This window comes from Neofelis nebulosa, chromosome 9, assembly GCF_028018385.1.
Source record: "Neofelis nebulosa isolate mNeoNeb1 chromosome 9, mNeoNeb1.pri, whole genome shotgun sequence".
NCBI classification, from domain to species: domain Eukaryota; kingdom Metazoa; phylum Chordata; class Mammalia; order Carnivora; family Felidae; genus Neofelis; species Neofelis nebulosa.
Genome location: NC_080790.1, coordinates 114,012,578 through 114,035,259, shown reverse-complemented (window position 1 = coordinate 114,035,259; position 22,682 = coordinate 114,012,578). Strand labels below are relative to the sequence as shown.

The following is a 22,682-nucleotide window of genomic DNA, read 5'->3' as shown; positions in this document are numbered from 1 at the left end:
TGGAAGTCTGGAGAAAAGACTCCGAGCAACTGGAGGGCCTTTGTAAGGACAGGAATGAAGGCTGCAGGAGAAGGCGGGGCAGGGAAAGAAGATAAAGCCAGGCTGAGCCTCAGGCCCCATGGTCTCTTGGTTGGATTTGGCACAAGTGGCAAAAGCCTCCGGCCTGTTCTTCCCTGCAGGCACCGCCTGCTCCCTGGGTGAACTTGGGGGTCCTAGCTCCGGGCTGGCTAAAGGCGTTTATGGATCAATAAACGTTCACCCCCACCGAATTAAAACACTCGCAGCGCCTCACAGTTTGTACATTTCCACAAAGCTCGTCTCATTAAACCGCCCATGTGGGATGGGACTATCCCCATTTTACTGTTCTTGACATTGAGTCTCAAGGAGGGTGCAACTCAGAGCAGCTCACGCTGCCAGGAAGTGACACACCAGCCATCATGCCACCATTAGGTCTCTCACACCCAGTCCCAGCTCCCTTCTCTAGGGCTCAGAGCTGTCCCTGGCCTGGACCCCAAGTCCCCTTCCACTGGCATGACCTATTTCATCTCTATAAAACCACCACACTTTTCCCCAGGAAGCTCTCCACCCGGTGTGGGGCTCCAACTCATGACCCCTGAGATCAAGAGACGCACGTCCTCCAGCGGAGTCAGCCAGGCACCCCCCACCCACACTTTAGTCGGCTGTTGTTTTTACACTATTTCCCCCTCTACTCGCCTATCACGTGGCATTTTCTGACACCGCTTCTCCAGTTCCCCAACACCAACTGGCCCAACAATACAACTCAATTCTGACACTACCTGGAGGCCTCACAGGTTAACTCGGTCCCACTTCAGATGCAGCCGCAAATGGGGCGCCCAGGTTGCCCACACTTCTCTCCGGTCAACCACAAATTCAAGGGTTTCTACAACACCCCCTCGGGTTCAATACTTTGCTAGAAGGGCTCACAGAACACTTTGCTTACGTTTACCGACTATAAAGGATACAACTCCCCAAACTAAAATGGAAGAGATGCAGGGGGCAAGGCTGAGGGGAGGGAGGTGCAGCGCCCCCAAACCCTCTCTGGGTGCATCGCCTCCTGGCACTGTGAGGTGTTCATCCAGAAGTTTTCCGAATCTCTGAATCCGGAGCTAGTATAGCCATGGCTCCCCAGCTACCGCCCCCTCCCCCCGCCGCCCCCCCACCCTCCACCAGTCCCCTCGCCTCCTTGGAAGTCAGTGGGAAGGGTAAAAGTCCCACCCTCCAAACCTGTCCATTCTGGAAACTCTAGTGATCCCACCTCGTCACCTCATTAGCAGAAACTCACAGGGAATCAAACGGAATCACTGTGAACAAAAGACGCTCCTATTGGGAAATTCCAAGGCTTTTAGGGGACAAAACCCAGTTATTTCTTCTTATGCCACACATACGCTTCCTTCAATGTTGGAAGGACCAAAATTCTCCTCTTTATATTTAACCATCAACTCTGATGAAACGGACGCCAAATCTGCCTCTCAAGACAAGTTGCTTGTTCAACGTAGCGGTCTGATGCCTGAGCTCCCACGGGCGGGGCGGTTCCCAGACAGCCCCGTGCTCTGCGTCGGGTCAAGGGGCAGCTGGCCCGCGGTGGTGGGGCAAGGTCCAAGAGCTGAGCGGTGCCTGCTCCGTCTCGGGTGCCCCTCCCCTCTGGGCCAGGGAAACGCTAACGAGCATCCCAGACAACTCAGATGCTTCCTCCAGGATGGCCCCATCCTCAAGGTGGAGGCCACAGGCACCTGGCACCGCCCTGGGCCCCCACTACCCAAAGGCTGGGAGTGTTGAGGGTGTTGGAAGAGCTTGGCAAGAACAGCTGTCGATGGCTCCTCTGTGGCTGGAAATCACATGTGGAAATAAAGTTACATTCACATCAGACTCCGATGAAGGTCCCAAACCAAATGTCAGCCTTGCCTTTAGAGCCAAAGGCATCTCCAGAAATATGTGGAGAATAGGCAAGATGACCCCAGACTAATACCCCACGTGGCCTGCACGGTGACCAGTACCCCCAGGCAGCACCTGGTGTGCGGCTGAAAGAGAAACAGGGCGGCAGGTAATCCCCAAGCTCCCTGAGCAAGTCAAGGCCAACCAAGAGTCTGCAGACTACAGCGCAGTCCCAGGCCCGAGGTGGAAGAAGGGGGCGCCCCAAGGCCAGGTGCGTAAGGCCAGAGTCTACTCCCCACAAGTGGTATGCAGGACACCATGTCAGGAGACTGATTAGTAACCACGTATGGCTATTTATTTTATACAGGGCTCTGTACAAAATATTTACATGTATTCTTTACAGAACAGTAAACCACCTGAAGGTAAAGGATAATGCTTTCCTCTCATTGGCAGGGGGAACCCTGATGTCAGCAAAGCCACAAAACAAACGAACCCCCTCCTTAGGCCATGGCGGGAGCATATGACACTTGCTTCCTGGCATCTAAAGGCCGTGGCCCTGGGACCCTGATCACATGCCCTCCTTCCCTCTTCCCCATCAATTCCTTCCAGGCCCCAGCGCCGGGGTAGCAGGCGTCCGTGCTGCCATCTGTCCCTAAAGATGACAGGGGACAAACTTGCTAGGGGGAGAAGACTGGGACTATCTGTCACATCACCACCTCGGGGGCCTAGAAGAATTTCCTTGGTCTTCACGAATCCCCCACTGTCTAGATTAACCCACCCACATTACACTCGCCCCAAGTGGGGCTCCTGCTACAGAGAATGACCCATCACTTTGACCTTCTGTTTTAAAGTGCTTAGTGTCACTTCACGTGACTTGGCGTAGACACCACTCCCCACTGCTCTGGGCCTGCTGGCTGCCTGGCACACTAAATGCCCTCCACTCTGTGGTCTGGGTATGCCAAGGGAGAGGACTTCTGGCATGTTCACGTTAAGAAAACACCTGCCAAGAGAACAGTGCCCCAGAGACCAGGGAAATGAAAGGACATTGCTGCTTCATACCATACGCCTCAACTCTTCAGAGCAGCAGAAGGCACTTTTGTTTTCAAGCCAGAGTTAATCTCAAAGAAACTTGGCTTCGCTTACGGGAAAAGCCGTCCAGGAAGGACCGAACGATCCATCTTGTCCCCTAAGTCCTGGAGGGTCCCCAAGAAGCTCAGGGCGGGAGCTGGCTGCTCTCGGCTTCCCCCAACCTCTGCAGGCTGCAGTGTGTCCCTTTCTGGTTGCTGACGAGTTTCCGGTGACATCTCCAACCAGGAAGGAGAGACCAGCAGTCGAGGGCATAAACTGAACCCCCCCAAATGAAGCCAGCGTGGTGAGCGGGTGCCTACATGGGAGCAGGAAAGTGGTCTGAGGGAAACAGGAAGGAAGGAAAGCTGGGCACGTGGGCACTCCGGAGGAGCGGGGCTGTTAGCACACAGCAACTCGAGCTCAAGTGAGGTGTTAAATAACTGGGGAGAAAGGAAGTTCAGGGTCTTAGAAGCTCATCCTTCTGATGAGAACTATTTTTCCCATGAAGGAACTATCATTTTTAAAGTGAGGGCACTTTACACGTTGGGTATGTGTAATTCTAAAAACAGTAATAAAAGTGTCCTTTAAAAGCAACATCATGTGGCATGTGCAAGAGAACAGACAGGAAAAAAAGACACAAGGCAGGCAAAACCAGTTTGTATCTGGGCCCTACAACTTGATGTCCCTTCCTGTTCGACTGGAGATGCCCAAGTGCCTTCTAGGTTGAAAACAGGCAGGATTTACCTAGGAACCTAGTTCACGCCTGTCTGATCTCTGACCAGCTCCGCCAGCTAGCAGAGCTGCTCTTGAGAGGGGCCGGTCTTGGTCCCGGCCGGCAGCCTCTGTCCCTCGCCTTTGCTCCAAGGTCCGACTTCCTCAGCAGCGGCTCCCTCCGTCTCTGACCGGCCGCCGGAGACAGAACCGGAGGAGCCGCGAGGCGGGCGCTCAGTGGCCCAACTTACTTACCACTGGGCAGCCGAGAGGGTCCCCAGGCACCAGGCCCAGCGGGTTCCCACAGCTGTGGGCAGCTCAAGAAACCCAGTTCCTCCAACACGAGAGGTGGCAGCGGGGGGTGGGGGGGGGGGTGGGGGGACGCTGAGTAACGCCCCCGGAAGGAGAGGAGTCCCGCAGCCAGGCCTCCAAGTGCCGACGCCAGATGCCAGGCGGGCTCCCCTCTCGGCCTCTGAAGCAAAGGCAAACCACAGGCAGGGAGGGAGGGCCGGCAGGAATAGAAAACCCTTGACAGAAACCCTTTTAATAAAGGAAATTCCACCCCCTCCCAATCCTTCCATGGAAGGGTGAGACCTTAATGTCACGGAAGAGGAAGCGTCCTCTCTGGCGTCTAGGGGAAGAGCTGCAGTTGAAACTTCGGGGCCCACTCCAGGGCGCTCTTCACCACGGCCAGGGCGGCCGCTCCGAGCGCCACCGTCAGCCCCATCACCGCCAGTTTCACAAAGTGGTTGGTCCTTGGTTTGGTCAGGACGTCTTTCGTTCGCTCCTCAGGCCGCAGAAGGCCCCGAAACCGCTGCCGCAGCACCGTGTCAGGCCTCTGCTGGGCCGACGCCAGCTCGAAGTCTTTGAAGGTAGAGGCTGCCGTCCTGCAGAGGGAAGGAAACGGAAAGAACGAGATGGCGCGAAAGAAGACAAGGAAAGAAAAACTGGATTATGAAAGAGGCTGAGGGCAGAGCCACCCACTGCTTAGAAGGCTCTTCTTGATACAGACTCACGAAGACCCAAGTGGGGGTCCTGCTGGCGTAAGCTCAGATCTCTAGAAGCACGGCCCCGCCCTGTCCCCAGCAGACACGGTCTTCGCCGCTCCTGCTCACGTACGAACACCCCCGGTTCAACCGGAGCCTTGGCCTCACTCACTTTTCGGCCTGCTGCTGGGCAGCTGCATCCAGAGCCAGCTTGGACGGGGGAAACTGAACGAACAGGTCTCCGGCTCTACTGATCAGTGTCTCGTAGGGCAGGTCCTGAGGGATCTGGGACAACAGGTGGTGGACCGAGGCCATGTCGCAGTCGCAATCCAGGACCTCCTGCTCTCGATGCAACACGATCTGTGGGGAGCAAGGCCTTGCGTCAGAGACCAGAACATATGGGGCCTTCGCCGCTGGCACGTCATTCTCCTTAGCGATGAATTTAAATTGGTGACAGACTGGGCTGGCCCTGCACCTTCAACAAAGTCTCGTGTCCATCTAGGAAGCAATAACGCACGTATCTGAGTGCTTTTCCCGGTGAGCTGGTCCTTCCTACAACCGGCAAACTCCCACCCCGGGATGTGGAAGGCTGACCAATAAAATGAGCGAGGTTCTTTCGGGGGGAAGAAGAGGAAAGGGGTATCGGGGAGATGCCTGGAGCTCCAACAAGGAAGAAATGGATCAAAGCAGTAGAAAGAACAGGCTTGCTCCCCTCCCCAAAACAGCGAAGGGTTCCCGTGTGCTCCCACTTCCACTGTGACCTCCACGATCCAGGCCCTCCTGACTGGAGCCCCCACCAAGCCACGTCAGTGTCCTCTCATCATACCGCACCTCGCCTCTTCCCGAGTCTGGAGCTGCGGTCTGTACCACTTCCGGAAGACGTCAACAGGAACACTGACCATCCCCAACGCACGCGAGCATTTTAAAGGTTCAGAGGAGACATGCGGTCAACAGACTGGTTTCACTTGGTTCAACCAAGCATTTATCAAGCCTGTTTTACACAGAACCTTTGTTTCCCATGACACTCCCATTAACAATGCACGGAACGGTGTCCAGGGACGTCAGTCTGGGAAATGCTGTTTTTCCCATCTTTCCCTTGTCACCAGGTCTCCCTTGAGGGAAAATGATCCTGGACGGTGAACCTAGTTGCCGGCTCATGGCCTGGACTTACCACGGCTGCAAAGTAAATGGGCATCAGCGGGTGGCAGGCGAGGAAGAAGTCGTATAACCGCACAACGTGCCTGAAGTCAGACAGGACATGCCCAAACCAGGTGATGAGCCAGCTGAGGGCAAAGATAGTTCCCACCTCGGCACTAGGGGCAAGGAAATCCAGATGTTAGGTTCCCTGCTGGGCTGTCCCTTCCCAGTGTCGGGGGTGTCTTTGTCCTCCGCGCTTATGAGAAGAGTTTGGGAAAGACACTCTCTGGAAAATTCAGCCACCGAGGAATTCAGCGTCTTCTCACAAAATACAAAGTCCTTAAAACATACCCACCATCATGACACTAATACTATGATAGGGTCCTGGTTGCCTTATCTCACTGGCTGTTTTCTTAATGGCCAAAAAATGTCATATACAGGAAGAAGTAGCTGTTTTCACAATGTACCATCATTTTCGTTCTGAGAAAGTCATATATCCGTCTGGGGGCACAGGCAATATACAGATTCTCAGGCTTAAAGACATAATTGTATTAACTGTTCAGTTAAGAGATCACTGAAACACCTTAAGACACAGATATTATTTAAAAAAAAAAAAAAAAAAGAAAAAGGGTGAGGTGCCGGTCAAAGACACATTGCCAGTTACACAGAAGAGAAAAAAGTCCCGTGAGATTTGCAAAGAAATATTTCTTCTCCTTGGTATCTGGTGAGTAAAACAACCCACAGCTGACTTTGTCTTTCACGCCTGGGCATCCCACAGTAGTTATGTAGTTCTCTGGTGGCAGTAACCTCAAGAGTCTACCTCGGCACGCGGACCTCACCGACCTCTCCTCACCCCTCACCAGATGTAAAGTCCTCAAGGGCCTGTGCTGTGACATCTCTTGTATCCCCACGGGAGCACGGTACCCCCCAAATGCTCCCAGAATGTACAGAACTGGATTATCCAGGTCGCTGGCAGACAGAAAGGACAACCTGGAAGAACTTAACGCTCATCAACATACGATGATGGGGACACCGAGCCAGACTCGCGGGGAAGACACACGGGCCAGGAGAAAGCCAAAGGGGTGTGTCTGCGCGTGCACGGAGGGGCGTATATACCTCTGCATGAAGTCGTGGAGCTCTGGATTCACCTGGTCGATGATGGGCATCAGACAGTTTAATATGTGCTTGGTGTTGTCCATTGTGGGGTCCATGAAATCCCTAGAGGGAGACAATGCACTGAGCTCGGTCCGACCGGACACCCGGATCCGGGCTGAGGGGGCAGAACGGGGCTCCCACGCTGAAAACAATGAGCGGACACCGGGCCGAGGCATTCTCCCGGGGGCGGGGCGGGGGAGGGGCGGGGGGCCTCGGGCAGCGATCGCCTTCCTCCTCTGTTCCTCCGCACCGGTACCTGAGGTGGTGGGTGGACAATTTTTCTACCAGAGATGTCGCCAGCCCCTCGCCGACCACCAGCAGAAAGGTGACCACGATGTCATGGTAGCCCTGATAGTAGTGCAGCTGGGGGTTGCGCTCCAAGATGAGCAGGATGATGTCGATCAGCTCCTCCTGCAGCCCCTCCCTCTGTTCCTCTGGCATGCCTGCGGAGGGGGGAGGGGAGATGCACTTGAACACAGCAAGCAGCCTGGTAACCAGGAGGTTAGGACGGGCAGCAAAGGAGTTCCAAAGCGTTTAATTAAAAAAAAACAAACAAAAACAAAAAACGGAATTAGGAACAATTGGGCAACACGCAGGAATCCACACACCATCGAAACCACCTGGCACACGGGAAAGAGCCAGAGAGCAGCCACCTCACGGCGGACGAGCCCGCAGACGCCGTCCTAACCAGGTCCCCGCAGCGGACACTGCCAGGGATGTGGCTACGTGACGGCACCAGCCTCCTGATGTGCGCGCCGAGAACACAGGATCGCTTCCGTGGAATTCCCATCGAGAGCGCATAAACCCGGGGCGCCCGGGGGCTCAGTCGGCTGAGCGTCCGACCGGCTCGGGCCAGGACCTCAGGGCACTGAAGTTGGAGCCCTGCGTCGGGCTCTGCGCCGACAGCTCGGAGCCTGGAGCCTGCTTCGGATTCTGTGTCTCCCTCTCTGTCTACCCCTCCCTCACTTGTGCTCTCTCTCAAAAATAAACAAACAACAAAAAAAGCGCATAAACCTGAATCTAATCATAAGGAAATACTAGACAAGCCCAAACCGAGGGAAATTTTACAAAAATAACTGAGTCATAAAACACAAAGGAACTATTCCAGGTTAAAGAAGGCTAAAGAGAAACAATGACTAAATGGGAAATGAATGCATCTGTATCTCCTTTTCCTGTGAAGGACATTATTGCAGTAAACAGTGAGACCTGAATAAAATGTACATGAGAAGCAGTATTTTTCAGTGTTACTGATTTTAATAAGTGCACTGTGATTATGTAAGGGCCTTGTTTTAGGAACCACACCTTGAAATATTTAGGGGTAAAGGGGCGGCAGGTCTGTAATTTATTCCTAAATAGTTCAGAAAAAAAAAGGGTGTGTGTGTGTGTGTGTGTGTGTGTAAGAAAGGCACAAAGCAATATGAAAACAGATATAGCAAAATGCTAACATATAAGGAAATCTGGGCAAAAGGTATCTGAGGAATTATTTGTCTTATTTTTGCAACTTTTCTATAGATATGAAACTACATAAAAATAAAAAATTTAAGAGTTGTGTGTTCCCCTCTAAGCCAACCTAAGCATCACAGGAATCTAACCTTTTTTTTTTTTAAGTTTTTTTAATGTTTATTTCTGAGACAGAGCATGAGCGGGGGAGGGGCAGAGAGAGAGGGAGACACAGAATCCGAAGCAGGCTCCGGGCTCCCAACTGTCAGCACAGAGCCTGATGAGGGGCTTGAACTCACAGACCACGAGATCATGACCTGAGCCAAAGTTGGACGCTCAACCGACTGAACCACCCAGGCGCCCCCCCGCCTTTTTTTTTTAAGTTAATTTTTGAGAGAGAGAGAGAGAGAGAGAGAGAGAGAGAGAGAGAGAGAGAGAGAGAGAGAGAGAGAGATATCGAACACATGCATGTGAGGCAGGGAGAGTTAGAGAGACAGGGAGAAAATCCCAAGCAGGCTCTACACTGTCGGCACAGAGCCTGACACAGGGCTCAAACTCCTGAACCGTGAGATCATGACCTGAGCTAAAATCAAGAATCACGACACCTGACCAACTTAGCCACTCAGGCACTCCCCCAGGACTATATCTTGATCTAAGATATTCCAGAAACGGGGGAGCCTGCCTCAGGAGATAGTGCAGATAACGCAGCTGGTTCTGGCAGTGGTCAGTATGGCTCCTCTGCTCATGTGACTTTTATTTATTTTTTGGAAGTTTATTTATTTTGAGAGAGAGAGAGAGAGCTTGCATGAGTTGGGGAGGGGCAGAGAAGGAGGGGGGAGGAGAATCCCCAAGCAGGCTCTCTGCTGTTAGCTCAGAGTCTGAGTCGGGGCTCAAGAACCATGAGATTGTGACCACAGCCGAAACCAAGAGTCAGACCTTTAACCAACTGAGCCACCCAGGCACCTCTCATGTGGCTTTTAGTATGAAAATGCCAAAAAAAAGCCCCTGGGTAGCAGGGTCGGTTAAGCCTCCGATTTCAGCTCAGGTCATGATCTCGTGGTTCGTGATTTCGAGCCCTGCGTCGGGCTCTGTGCTAACAGCTCAGAGCCTGGAGCCTGCTTTTGGGTCTCCCTCTCTCTCTGCCCCTCCCCTGCTTGCTCTCTCTCTCTTGCTCTCTCTCTCAAAAATAAACATTAAAAAAAATAAAAAAATAAAAAAAGGAAAGAAAGAAAGAGAGAGAGAGAGAGAGAAAGGAAGAAGGAAACTGCCAAAACGTGGCCTTGTGAGCTGCTTTGGAGGAGTGGCCCCAGCACTGCTCTCCCACACCATTAGCTCTTCCAGTTATGACAGACATTGAGAGAAAACAGTTCATGGAAGCGCCCAAACGACCCTGAACAAAGGGTTTAAGGTAAAAGCAAATTCATCTGTTGCTCGTGTTTACACCACCTCTTCTCAAAAAGGCATACTGTAAAAGATAAGCCAAAAAGAAAATGGAGCAGACCAGCTACAATGGTTAGGGAAAGTAATCAAGGAGGAGAGACTAACCTTAACTCTGAAGTTTCAGAGTAAGAGAGGTCGGCTAAGTTCAGAACAACACAGACACAAGAAGAATATGAAAGCACGTGGAAAGGTCAGCCCACACAAAGAGCCTCACGCACCATCGGTCCATAAACAGAAGAAGCAGAAAGGGTTCCAAGGAAAAGATTAGCTGGGGTGAAATGGGGCCTTGGCCCATGCGGTCTTATGTGGACCTGTAGCCTAGGGAAAGGGGACTGGGCCACGGGCACACGTTCTTCTCAAAAGCTACCGGCCACACAGGGATGGCGAGTGTCATCGCCTTGGAGCAAGGCTGCACAGGGCAAAGAAGGCGCTTTAACGGGCAAAATCTGAGCCAGAGCACGGTTTTGGAAGAGGGAGGCAATGGGTTTAGAGGCTCTCGTCCCCCGCAGCAATTCTCCTTCCTCCCCAGACCTAAGCAAAGGCGAGGCTGCCAGAGGGAGAGGACGGGATCAGAAGCACGACGTCTGTCGCCCAGCTTCCTCTGTCGCGAAGACAGAGACCAGAGCCGGCCGCTGTTCTCCTTCTCCCCAGCGTGGGAAGCAGTTTCTCAAACAGCCCCTTTAACCACACAGGGAATGGCCTCCCTTCCAGTCCAGGGACCCAACAGAGGCATGTGGGAGAAATCCCTACTTAGAAATCCAATCGGATGAAGGTACGCCTGGCTCTTGTTAGCGCCCACTGGTCAGCCAAGCTGCTCTCTAAAGCCAGACAACGGCTACAGCGGTCCCTACGGAGTCTCTCCCGTGGCTCTGAAGGGGGAAGAACCCCTAGGGTTTTCACCCACCACCTCTAGGCCAAGAGAAAGGACTTCTGGCTCAGACTTTGGCAGTGAGGGGTCTGAAGGTGACCCAGTCGTGAGTACAAGGTCCCCGACCGGGTCCCGCTGGGTGCAGTTGGGGCGGGAGCTCCTGGGGCGGCAAGACCGAGGGAGCACTTGCTTCTCACCGGGCGGGAAGCGCCGTAAGGACCGGCGGACGTCCAGCAGCACTTGCTGGTAGTCCTTGCTCACCTGCCGCAGGTCCTTCCCTGTGGGAGGAAAAGGAACGCGTTACCGCAGCAAAGTCTGAGAAGCCGGAGCAGGGACAAGAACATTCTGCTATGGCACCAAAGGCCGGGAGGGCACACTTAAGCTTTTCCTCAAGAGGACATATGACACAAGAGACAACATGGGGAGAGGAACCCCCAGGTTAGCTCCAAACCCGCCGTTTCATTCAAGCTAAAGTGACTGTAAGCGGAGGGACACGGACTGTCCAGGAGACAACCCTGAGACAGAAGGAGCAGTGCACGAGGAGTCAGGAGGCCGGGGGCCTATTGGAGGCTGCTACCGTGTGTCACCGGGGGACGGCCCTGAACTTCAAGGCCCACGTCTGTAAAATGGGGATATTTCCTTCCATATGCCCCTCTCAGGTTACTGCAAGGATCAGATGAGATCGTGGATGGGGAAACCACAGACTGCTGGAGAAACTCAAACATCTGTACAGCCTAGGGAGCACTGAGCCGCTCAGAAAGGAGTATTAAGATCAACGCACACAAAGAAGTACCTCACCTCTCTTGACCCTGAAATTCTAGGACTGAGTGCAAACAGGAGCGGGTACTTGTGTTCAGCTGCCAATCCAACACTGAAAATACCGCGGCAGCCTCTAGCTGCTGTGTATACGCAGCAAGTGCACACTTTCCTCAACCGAACCTAGCGTTCTGTAACAAGTGTGCATTTCCATCACAACTACGATCGAAAGCTACCGAGGCGCAGGTGTAACACATCCCCACATACAGACCTCATCTTATAAAGATCTGGGAAGTTTGCGATCTGAGAGAAGGACATCATCTCAGGAGTCAAGACTGTGAATGTGGTGATGTCGCTTCCTTCCAACCCACAGCTGACTGCGCCGAGGCAGCCGGTTTCAAAGAGACGAACGAGAGGCGACTTAACACCCACTCGGCTGCACTGTGCACCATGACACTGCGAGCTTTTGATCAGCAGAGGCTGTTCTAATCATCTCTAGTACCGGGCGCACAACAGGAGCACAAGGACCACCTGCCAAATGAGTGGAAGAATCTCCAGCACTGGACTTCTGCTATACACGGCAGGAAAGCCACCAGTGTTGAGTGGATGAATGACAAAGTAGATTGTACTTTCTTTGTATGTTGTGCTATATTCCAAGAAACTCCTTCCACTGCATGGGCCTTGCAAACTAGTTAAGGAACAGCTTTTCATACAGTTACAGAATTTGAGCTTTCAAAAGAATCTTAGTATTTCCCAACGAAGAAGTTTCGTTTGGCTCTCCCCATGGCCTAAAGTTTCTCAAAATGGAGTTCATTTGCACCAGAACCAGCTGGGGTGCTTGTTAAAATACAGATCCCTACAACCCACCTCTAAGTGAACACAGACCAGAATATAAACTCCCCCACTTAGCCGATAAAAGCTACCTATCAACCTCGTAAAAGCTCACTCCGTGTTTGAAGAAAAGTCTTATCAGTTTGGTCTTATTTTCAGAGTGGGCCCAATTTTTAGCGTGGGCCCTAAAATGCTTCAGATTTACTCATCTACAACTGGTTTAAAATGAGCATTAAGAATGAAAGATCCTGAAATTCTTTTGTCCTCGCATCTTAGACAAGTTCCCCTCACAACCATTCCCCACCATTACCTGATATAGGAGGTGGGTCATTGGTATTGACATTGAGGAGCTTGGGCCACACTTTCTGCCTGATCTCATCAGTCAGGAGCCCTCCTTCACTGATAGCCATGCGTCTAAGGGCAGCCACGTCAGTGGGATCACTGTTCAGAGCCTGGTAAATCTCTGCCACTTTCTTTTTCCTTTTGGCGGTAAAGTCTGCAAAACAAAGGGGAAAAAGGCATTAGGCACGTATTCAGCATGTGTACCTTTTCTGCGCAGGGCTCAATCTCCTTATTTGATTTGGGGTACAGGTAGATATTCTTAAAGTCCACTTACAAACATGTAATTAGCACATAATGTGCAAAACACTAAGGAGATATACCATGTAAGTAACAAGCAAGGAATTACAATTACAATAAGTGCTCATTAAACTCAGGCATATCTAACATTTACTGTTAATGTTTTAGGATAAGATAGAATAGGATAGTATAGTATAAGATAGGATAGGACAAAATAGAATACAATGCTTGTTCTTTCTTAATCCCAAACTTCACAGAACGTTTATATGCATATTGCCAAAATTCAATACTGCATTTTAAAATAAAACCACGAGACAAAAATTTCCCAGTTACATGCTAATACAACTGGTAACATTTCAGAATTATGCAGAGACATTTTCTTTCTTTCTTTTTCTCCCCTAAGTTTATTTAAGAGACAGAGAGAGCGAGTGGGGAATGGGCAGAGACAGGGGAAAGAGAGTGCCCCCAAGCACGTTCCACACTGTCAGCGCAGAGCCCGATGTAGGGCTCGAACTCACGAACCATGAGATCATGACCTGAGCTGAAACCAAGAGTCCAATGCTCAACCAATGGAGCCACGCAGGCGCCCCTTTCTTTTTTTTTAAGCTCCACACTCAATATGGGGCTTGAACTCATGACCCCGAGATCAAGAGTTGCACAGTTTATTAACTGAGCCAGACAGGAGACCCTACATATTTTCAAAAACAGATCAAAGGGTATACTTGCAAAGGGTCTCCAGCGTGGCTGGTGATAAGACAGGCATGATAGCTGCACACAAAGCAACTGTTTCCTGATGACCATATTAAGTAAGGGTGATGTTCTAAGCATCTTACATCCCTAAGTGATAGTTTATTTATACACTGGCATTTTACTGTGTTTAAATTCCTTTTTAGGAAATTGGCTGAGATTTGTGGTTGATGTGTATCATATTATAATTTTTCTATTGAAAATTATGTGGAGGGACACCTGGGTGGCTTAGTGGAAGCATCCGACTTGGGCTCAGGTCATGATCTCACGGTTCATGAGTTCAAGCTCCATGCTGGGCTCTCTGCTGTCAGCACAGAACCCACTTCAGATCCTCTGTCTTTCTCTGCTCCTCCCCTGCTGGTGTTCTCTCTATCTCAAAAATAAATACATCAACTTAAAAATAAATAAATAAATAAATAAGCCATCTCCTTAGAAGAAAAAAAAAAGGAAAAGAAAATAATGCAGAAAACATGCTTTCACAATTTAATGTGGAATGCCTAACTTTCGGAACTGCGAACTGCAAACGCAAGTTAAACAAGACAATACCAAAGAGATGTTACAAAGCAGTGTACCATAATTGCCCCAAAAAAGGGATGTGTGGACACCAAGAGCTCAAAGAGACCGTTGTAGCTCAGGCTAACTTGAGAAGGCATTACCGGAGAGTGCAATTTCAAAAGGAAGGGGAGGATTTCAAGAGGCAGAGGGCAGGGTAGAGAGAAGAAAGGCCGAGAGATAAGAAACACAAGTCCCTTCCATCTAACAGTAAATCGACTCCTTAAAAAATGTTTATGTAGCAAATACAAGGTGCAAGACACTACACTTAATGTAAGTGGAAGGTAACACTGGAAGGAAGTTTGGGCTTTAGAGAAGATGAACGCTGGAAGTCGGTTAGGCTTTAGAAGGGCCACAAAGCCCCTCTCTCTCAACTATAAACATTAAAATTTTTAAAAAGGGGGGGCGATGCCTGGGTGGCTTAGTCGGTTAGGCATCCAACTTCGGCTCAGGTCATGATCTCACAGCTCGTGAGTTCGAGCCCTGTGTCAGGCTCTCTGCTGACCGCAGGAGCCTGGAGTCTGCTTTGGATTCTGTCTCCCTCTCTCTCTAGCCCTCCTGGCTTGCGGCTTGCGTGCTCTCTCTAATATAAACATTTAAATAAAATTAAAATTAAAAAAAAAAAAAAAAGGAGAGCCACAAAGCAACTTTCCTGAGTAGTAGTTTATTCTGAGACAACAGTCCACAAACTGTTTCCAGGACAAAGACGCACATTATTAACACCAATGAAAGGTGGTCCTGGTTACCTACCTACCACAGTTGTGACACACTAACCACATAAACAGGTATCACTGCACTGCGGTTACATGCAACGGGAGGTGCAGCTACAAATGCAACACAGGTGACTCTTCACCCGGGGGGAACCTGTCCTCCTGGCTAGACTGTTATTTTCACCTAGTAGGATGACCGTCTGCTCCTGTTTGTCTGAGACATTCCTGGTTTGCGCCTAGAGTCCCAGGATAATCATCCACGTAAATCCCTCCTGCCAGCTGCACTCTCAGAAACGTCCCAGTTTGGATGCTCAGTTAAATGGTTACTCTACCTAGAAATCATGAAAAAACAAGTCCCAATGCCCTCTGTTAGCAGAGCACGTAGCTGGTCAGATGTTTGTTTATAAGGTGCTTCAAGTTCTTGGCTTGAGTGTGTGTGTGTCCGTCCGTCCTTCCCTCCTTCCTTCCTCCCTTCCGTCTCCCCAGCCACTCATTAGTCTATCCATCCATGTATCAGTCCATCACCCAATGAGCATCTACTGGTAGTTAAGCACCACACTGGGATAAAAAGATGAATATGACCCCTCAGCCTTTGAGAGGCTCACGTTGGGGAGGAACACAATTATTATAGAACAGAATCATGACGAATTATGAAAATCCAGAGGAAAGAATGCCTACTCCTGGGGCAATCAGGAAAGGCTTCAATGAAAATATATTCTGCCACCTTCTTAAAGCAAATTTTGCACATGGAAGACTGTGCTGGAGAGCATTCCAGGCGGAGGAAAGAGTACGTGCAAAGACCTTATCACATGAGAGAAACACCATGTCCAGAAAACACAGAGAGAGTCTGTGAGGCTCAAGTGTTAGGTAAAGAGAGAAAACAGAACCTGGGAGGACTGCAGGAAATGTGGGTCATAAATGAGTCTGGGTTTTATCCTGCACTCAAGAGGAAGACAAGGAAGGAATTTTAATTTTTTTTTTTTCAACGTTTTTTATTTATTTTTGGGACAGACAGAGACAGAGCATGAACGGGGGAGGGGCAGAGAGAGAGGGAGACACAGAATCGGAAACAGGCTCCAGGCTCCGAGCCATCAGCCCAGAGCCTGACGCGGGGCTCGAACTCACGGACCGCGAGATCGTGACCTGGCTGAAGTCGGACGCTTAACCGACTGCGCCACCCAGGCGCCCCACAGAAGGAATTTTAAACTACGGGTCAAAGGGCCATCCTTTTTTTTTTTTTTTTCCAACGTTTTTTATTTATTTTTGGGACAGAGAGAGACAGAGCATGAACGGGGGAGGGGCAGAGAGAGAGGGAGACACAGAATCGGAAACAGGCTCCAGGCTCCGAGCCATCAGCCCAGAGCCCGACACGGGGCTCGAACTCACGGACCGCGAGATCGTGACCTGGCTGAAGTCGGACGCTTAACTGACTGCGCCACCCAGGCGCCCCAAAAGGGCCATCCTTTGGAGGAGAAGACATGGAGACATGTGGAAGAAAAGAAGACTTTTTTTTTTTTTTAAGTTTATGTATTTATTTTGAGAGAGAGGCTGAGCACACAAGCAGGGGAGGGGCAGAGAAGAGGGGGAAGAGAGAGAATCCCAAGCAGGCTCTGCACCACCAGCACAGAGTCCAATTGGGGCTCAGACCCATGAACTGTGAGATCATGACCTGAGCCGAAGTCAAGAGCCAGACGCTTAACTGACTGAGCCACCCAGGAGCCCCAGAACTTTTTTTTTTTTTAATGTTTATTTATTAAAAAAATTTTTTTTAAATATTTATTTATTTATTAATTATTATTTTTTAAATTTTTTAAACATTTATTTATTTTTGAAACAGAGAGAGAGCATGAACAGGGGAGGGTCAGAGAAAGAGGGAGACACAGAATCTGAAACAGGCTCCAGGCTCTGAGCTGCCAGCACAGAGCCCGATGCAGGGCTCGAACCCACGGACCGTGAGATCGTGACCTGAGCTGAAGTCAGCGCTTAACCAACTGAGCCACCCAGGCGCCCCTAAATATTTATTTTTGAGAGAGAGACAGAGAGAGTGTGAGCAGGAGAGGGGTAGAGGGAGAAAGAGACACACACACAGAAATGTGAAGCAGGCTTCAGGTTCCCAGATGTCAGCACGGAGCCCGACATGGGGTTTGAACTCACGAACTGTGATCACGACCTGAGCCGAAACCAGATGCTTAACCGACTGAGACACCCAGGTGCCCCAAAAAGAAGACTTTTTATATAACATCATAGGCTGAGACGAAATATGGCAGGGATTGGATTAAGTTCTGGCAAAGAAAGAAAAAGCAGCAGATATTTTATATATATATATATATATATATATATATATATATATATATATATATATATATATATATATATGTATTCCGCCCCCCCCCCCAATTTAGAGTGCCCTTGTACTTTCTACACATCACAAACTAAGAACACTTAGAATGATAACACTGAATGCTGCCTGAGGTAAGCTGACATTTAGAAATCTTGTTAACCTACTTGTTAAGAGTGTGGAAAGATTTCCTCAATTTGTTTAGATATCTATCCATATCACCCCTCTTCCCAAGTAAGCTGCTTGGCAATCTGAGGGAAAGGAAAACTGTTGCTAGGAACTTGAGGGAAATAACACTGTCTGCAATCAGCCAGATTCCCATTATGCTTTGGCAAATAATCTGCCAGAACTTTAACTAATTCGGAACCACAGATCCAACACTTATTTCTCCTAACACTCTACTCTGATTTTGTTTTTAATCCTGCATTTCAAAATGCACTCCTGTCTTCTTGGTTTTTGGCACTCTGTGGGAACCCAACAAATAAGTGCAGAATAAAATAAATAATTTAGCTCAGCCGCTGCTCCTCTGGAAAAACTGGCCTACAGCAAATGACATTCTTTTTCCCCATGCTCCTGTTAAGAACGGGCTCACTGCACGACTCTACATAGGTTCCTAGACTCTTTGGCCTTTTCCTAAAGTTACTGGTACTTCCCAGAGTAGGATACTGCTCCAATGTGGACTTTAGCTGCTGTCTGTTCAGGGTCCAATATCAAAGGCACGCCTGTGTGTGCCACTCCCCTCCTTCAACAAATATTTACTGCACCTAATATATAGGCTCTCGTTGTGATGTAAAAAAGGAAAAAACAGAAAACTCAAGTGAATTGCAGATGGAGAAAGCACAGAGTGATAAGGTCAACTGCTAAGCTACACAACAAGGAAGAAAAGGTTAGTGGTGTCAGCTAAACAGCTAATTTCACCTCAGAGAGAAAAATCATAGTCCTATTCTGGGGATGTGCAGGAAAACACCGAGGTTTAACATCTACGATCTACTTTAAGAGAAATTTTATGTATGGATTTTGGGGTGAGACACACATTGCTACACTTGAGACATCTGCATATAGGTCATCCAAAGTCCCTTGAATCCTTTCTTCTCCAGTTTCGTTTTGCCCCCACTTAAAAGAGAGATGTATTATATATATATTCTGAAGCTGATACTTTCCAAATTCCTTTACAGTTAGAGGTCTTGGTTATCATAACCATGACAGAGTGAAGTAACTATCCTACAACTGGCTGCAAAATGTAAGACACTGCTATTAAAAAAAAAAAAAAAAGCCTGATATCTGAAAAGTAATTCCCTCAACAAGGGGGGAACAATGATATAAGTACTATTTGACCTGTTCTCCGTGAAAATTATTTTAATAAGAGAATTGAAACAGTGATTCTTAACAGTTCAGAGAAGGATGGCTGAACCCATTACTTTCTCACACCTCTCTCAACTCTGGCTGCAGAACCCAGGTAAAGATCCTCCGAGCAATAAGTATCTCCCAAAACCATCTGATATATACAGATGGTATATTAAGATATATCTTAATATACAGGGAAAGGACAATGAGAAAAGATAAACACTAGCTATGCTTCCTCTATAAGTTTTTCCATATCAGCACAATACATGTTAGTGACTTAGATGAGGTAAATGATGCTAGACACTTAATAACGAAATCTGTGTGAGAGTACAAAATTCCATACTGATTATTCGGTTTAAGTTTGCATATCAAGAATGCTTTAGTCTTCTTTTTTTTTTTTTAAGTAAACTCTACCTCCTCAAACTCACGACTTTGAGATCAAGAGTCTCATGCTCTACCGACTGAGCTAGCCAGGCACCCTGAGAAAGCTTGACAGTTTTTAAACAGAAGTCAAACTCAAATCAAGCCACGCTAGCCTTAATCAAAACAACGGAAGACACGGCCAGAGGGGATAGAGAGTCCCCCTAAACAGACACGCCCCTGCCCCATCCCTTGAACTCCTAATGTTGACACTGGAAAATAACTTAAAGTTTTATGTTTGAACTTCATATCTGTACCAGATAAAGACAGTGGGAGAGGAACACCTTACCTTACTTGGAGTAAGGTTCCTATTAAAAACAAAAGAAAACAAAGTAGCCTCTGTTTCTGGAAGTCCTAATTAGTTTCAACAAACAGTATCCAAATTAGCAGAGATCCATTAACTACCTGAAACATGAAGACAAGCATGTATTAAGAAAGACTGCTTTACCCTAACAATAAAGAAAAAATATTCTAGAGAGTAAACCACTCTGATCGTAAAGTCTACAAAGGGGGGCTTCCAGTATTAGTAACTTTGCCACCAAGTCTCCAATAGGATTAAAAACAGAACAAAAACATTTAACAAAAACAAAAAGTCTCATCTCTAAATTCCTCCCATTCATCCAGAGAAGCAAAACATCAAGGAAACTAGGTCTCACAACCTAGGCACAGCCACACGATATAACAGGTCACAAAACCCATACTACTCGGGGCACTACTACGCCATGAGGACAGATGTCAGTCATACTAAAACACCAGCAAAGGGTTTACAAAGGCCAAAGAGCCCAAAGAAATAATACGAGTGAGCTCCACTTCCATCCAGGATTAGAACAGGAGAAAAAGAAAATAACAGAAAATGAGCCCAGAGAAACAAAATGTGGACACCGGGTGCTTCACCAAAAATGTGGGTTGAATACGTGGTTGGTTCTATTCTGGGCAGCGCCCATCAGAGAACGGAAAGGTGGGAAAGTCACCTTAGTCTTAGGGGAAAAAGAGATTATTTTACTCGGTACAGAGTAAACGTGAATAATTTTAAGTGCCGTATTTTAACTGTACGTAAAACATATTCAAAACCAGTGCACAATGAAACCATGGTTTCACACAAATTACTGCTTGGTATGAAACTATGAAAATCTGGGACAATCGCTTTCTCCTACAAAATTAAGTAACATTCAAATAGGTGGCACAGGATTGAGGCAGAAAGTAGATTAGTGGTTGCCAGGAGCTGTGGAGACTGGGGAATGGGGAGTGATGGATTTCTTTTGGGAATTAGAAACGTCCTGGAATCAGACAGCGGCTATGATTGCACAACACTGTAAATGTGCTAAGAACCAGTGAACTGTACATTTTAAAAGGCTGGATTTTTATGGCAATTAAAACAAATAGGTGGTACACGTACACCGCGTAAATCAAGCGGGTGAGCGATGAATGAAGTTTGGGAAACTTGCCTTACAACTAGGGAGGAGGCACCAGGAGCGTGCGGACGTGGCCGGACAGCCTCGGGCCGGGGGTGGAGGCTTGGCCTCAGTTCTCCGGGAGACCCAATTCTCTCCAGACGTGACGAAGCCGGACCAGATTCCCCCGCCCTTCCTTCGCACAGGGGACGCGAGTCTGCCAGCAGGGTTCCTGTGGTCTCAGCATCCGCTGACTCCCCAGTTCCAGGATCGCTTCCCTTTCAGACGTGACCGGGCCCATCACCCTTTTCCTCTCCCGCCGTCCCGACCCCGGCCCGCGGCGCTGGGCGCACCCCGCGCGGTCCCTCGGGCCCCTCCTGGACGCCGCCTGCGCCCGGGGCCGCTCCTCCGACAGCTGTTCCTTGCCTCCCCCCTTCTCCACCCGCAGGGCCGCCCCTGCCCCTCGCGCCGTCCCCGAAGGCCGCTCCTCGGCACCCCCGCCGGCTTCCGTACCTGTCTTCTCGGCGCCGCCGTCCCAGCGGCTGGAGGTGGGGCCGTCGCCTTGCGCACTCCGGAGGGCCATGTCCCGGGGGCCCGGGCCCGGGCCCGAGCCCCGGCTGGTGGCAGAGCCGAGAGAAGACGCGGCTATGGCCGCGGGACCCAGCGCCGGCTCCGCCGGACAGGGTAGGGATCGGTCAGCCCGCGGCGCGCAAGCGCGCAGGCGCGCAGGCGTCCGCGCGGGCCCCGCCCCCGCGCCTGCACGTGACCAGCCGCTACGCTAGGCCGACGGCGGTCGGGGGACACGCGCGCGGGCGCCCTAAGCGGCGAGAGGAAGCGCGCGCCCCGGAGTTCTAGCCGAGCTATAGCGCGCGGCACACTTGAGTGGGTGTGTACGGGACCAGATTTTGTCATTTCTTTTGCTTTTCCTATCTGTAAAATGATAATGATGATAAAAGTACTGTCTTAACCAGGTCTTTGAATACAGAAAATCCCAGAAACCGAGACTCGTGATTGAGTGTAGAGCACAGGGACACAGCTCAATTCTTGCCTGCGGGAGTGATGGGACCGAGACAGGCTCTCCTCCCCGTCACAGCTCTAGGGCTAAAGTGTGTGGTCCTAGCAAGGCTTGGGCCAACTTTGATGCTCTGTAAAACAGGGGAGTGGCTGGCTCTCAGGGAAAAGGGGAAGGGAAAAGCTACTGTCAAATGCTCAGCAACTGGAACAAGGTGTCCCAGAGGAGGTAACCAGTTCTTGTCTCAGGCTGGTTCCTCATCTCTGGGCAGCACGTTGTCTAACTACAGTTCATCACCGTGAAGCTCTAAGTGAGAGCAGGACCAGGAATGCCAGCCTCATAATTCCCCATGCCTACTCTTTTTGAAAGGAGCACTAGGTGGTGAATGAGAATTTTTAAAAAGCCTTCCCGGGCCGATAGAAAACAGCGTGTCGTTTGAACATTGTGATGGCCAATGCCCATTGCCCTGTGGCCTGGGCTTGGAACCTGCAGGTAAGCCAGGGCCTGCTAGGCTGGCCTGCCACGGGGCCCAGGACACCGGGAAGTATGAATATCTTGAAAGATCCTAAATCACAAAATAGAGATGGAACGCATTTCTTTGTCCAACAACTATTCGTGGTCCTTACCCAGACCAGGCCAGTGTTGGGACCCCAAATAACGAAGCTTTGTTCTCTGCTCTCCGGGACAGCTCAAGTTGGTAGGGGAGGTGGACTCAACTTACAAGAGATAACAAGTTCTAGGAAAGGGGGAAAGAAGCTTAGAGGGTTATAGAAGCCCAAGGAGGGGCATCAGCCACACACAGAGGCAGGAGAGGGTGATGAAGAAAAATTTCCTGGGGTGGTGATTTCTGTTTATTTAGATGATGAACAGCAGGATTAAGTCAGTTGATGTAGGGAAGAGCATTCTAGGCTAAGGAAACAACTAAGCAAACCATAGCCTAGAAATGAAGTGGTTTAATGTTCTTTCTTACAGCATAGTATGATAGGGAAGTGGACTTTGACAGTGGTGAGGGCAGAGAAGTGTGCATGGGGAAAGTCAGTAGGACCTCTTTTTTTCTTTTTTTAAAAAAAAATTTTTTTTTTTAACATTTATTTATTTTTGAGACAGAGAGAGACAGAGCATGAACAGGGGAGGGGCAGAGAGAGGGAGACACAGAATCTGAAACAGGCTCCAGGCTCTGAGCTGTCAGCACAGAGCCTGACGCGGGGCTCGAACTCACAGACCATGAGATCATGACCTGAGCCGAAGTCGGACGCTTAACCGACCAAGCCACCCAGACGCCCCGAGTAGGACCTCTTAAACCA

General features: G+C 49.6%; 1 protein-coding gene across 3 annotated transcripts; it reads right to left on the bottom strand.

The window, feature by feature from the left end:
• Positions 1 to 2,226: 2,226 nt before the first annotated feature.
• Positions 2,227 to 21,088, bottom strand: TBC1D20 (TBC1 domain family member 20). 3 transcript variants are annotated; one of them, XM_058685180.1, is made up of 10 exons: positions 20,880 to 21,082; positions 20,417 to 20,644; positions 19,265 to 19,376; positions 12,596 to 12,781; positions 10,896 to 10,976; positions 7,207 to 7,393; positions 6,912 to 7,013; positions 5,830 to 5,971; positions 4,831 to 5,018; positions 2,227 to 4,559 (listed from the first exon to the last, which is right to left on the bottom strand). In XM_058685180.1, the coding sequence occupies exons 4-10, from the start codon at positions 12,693 to 12,695 to the stop codon at positions 4,304 to 4,306; spliced, it is 1,056 nt and encodes a 351-aa protein (XP_058541163.1). In that variant the 5' UTR covers positions 12,696 to 12,781; positions 19,265 to 19,376; positions 20,417 to 20,644; positions 20,880 to 21,082; the 3' UTR covers positions 2,227 to 4,303. The 3 variants fall into 3 exon arrangements, with proteins under 3 accessions (XP_058541163.1, XP_058541164.1, XP_058541162.1); XM_058685181.1 differs by lacking the exon at positions 19,265 to 19,376 and having other exon boundaries at positions 20,421 to 20,644; XM_058685179.1 differs by lacking the exons at positions 19,265 to 19,376; positions 20,417 to 20,644 and having other exon boundaries at positions 20,880 to 21,088.
• Between the last annotated feature and the right edge of the window lie 1,594 nt (positions 21,089 to 22,682).

Excerpts from the sequence above, each read along its gene's own strand:
- TBC1D20 (XM_058685179.1), bottom strand. The coding sequence starts at position 20,949 with ATGGCCCTCCGGAGTGCGCAAGGCGACGGCCCCACCTCCAGCCGCTGG. Across the intron at positions 7,014-7,206 it reads TTGTCCACCCACCACCTCAG|GGATTTCATGGACCCCACAA; the intron begins GTACCGGTGCGG and ends GTCTCCCTCTAG. Across the intron at positions 5,972-6,911 it reads CTCCACGACTTCATGCAGAG|TGCCGAGGTGGGAACTATCT; the intron begins GTATATACGCCC and ends CCTTGCCCCTAG.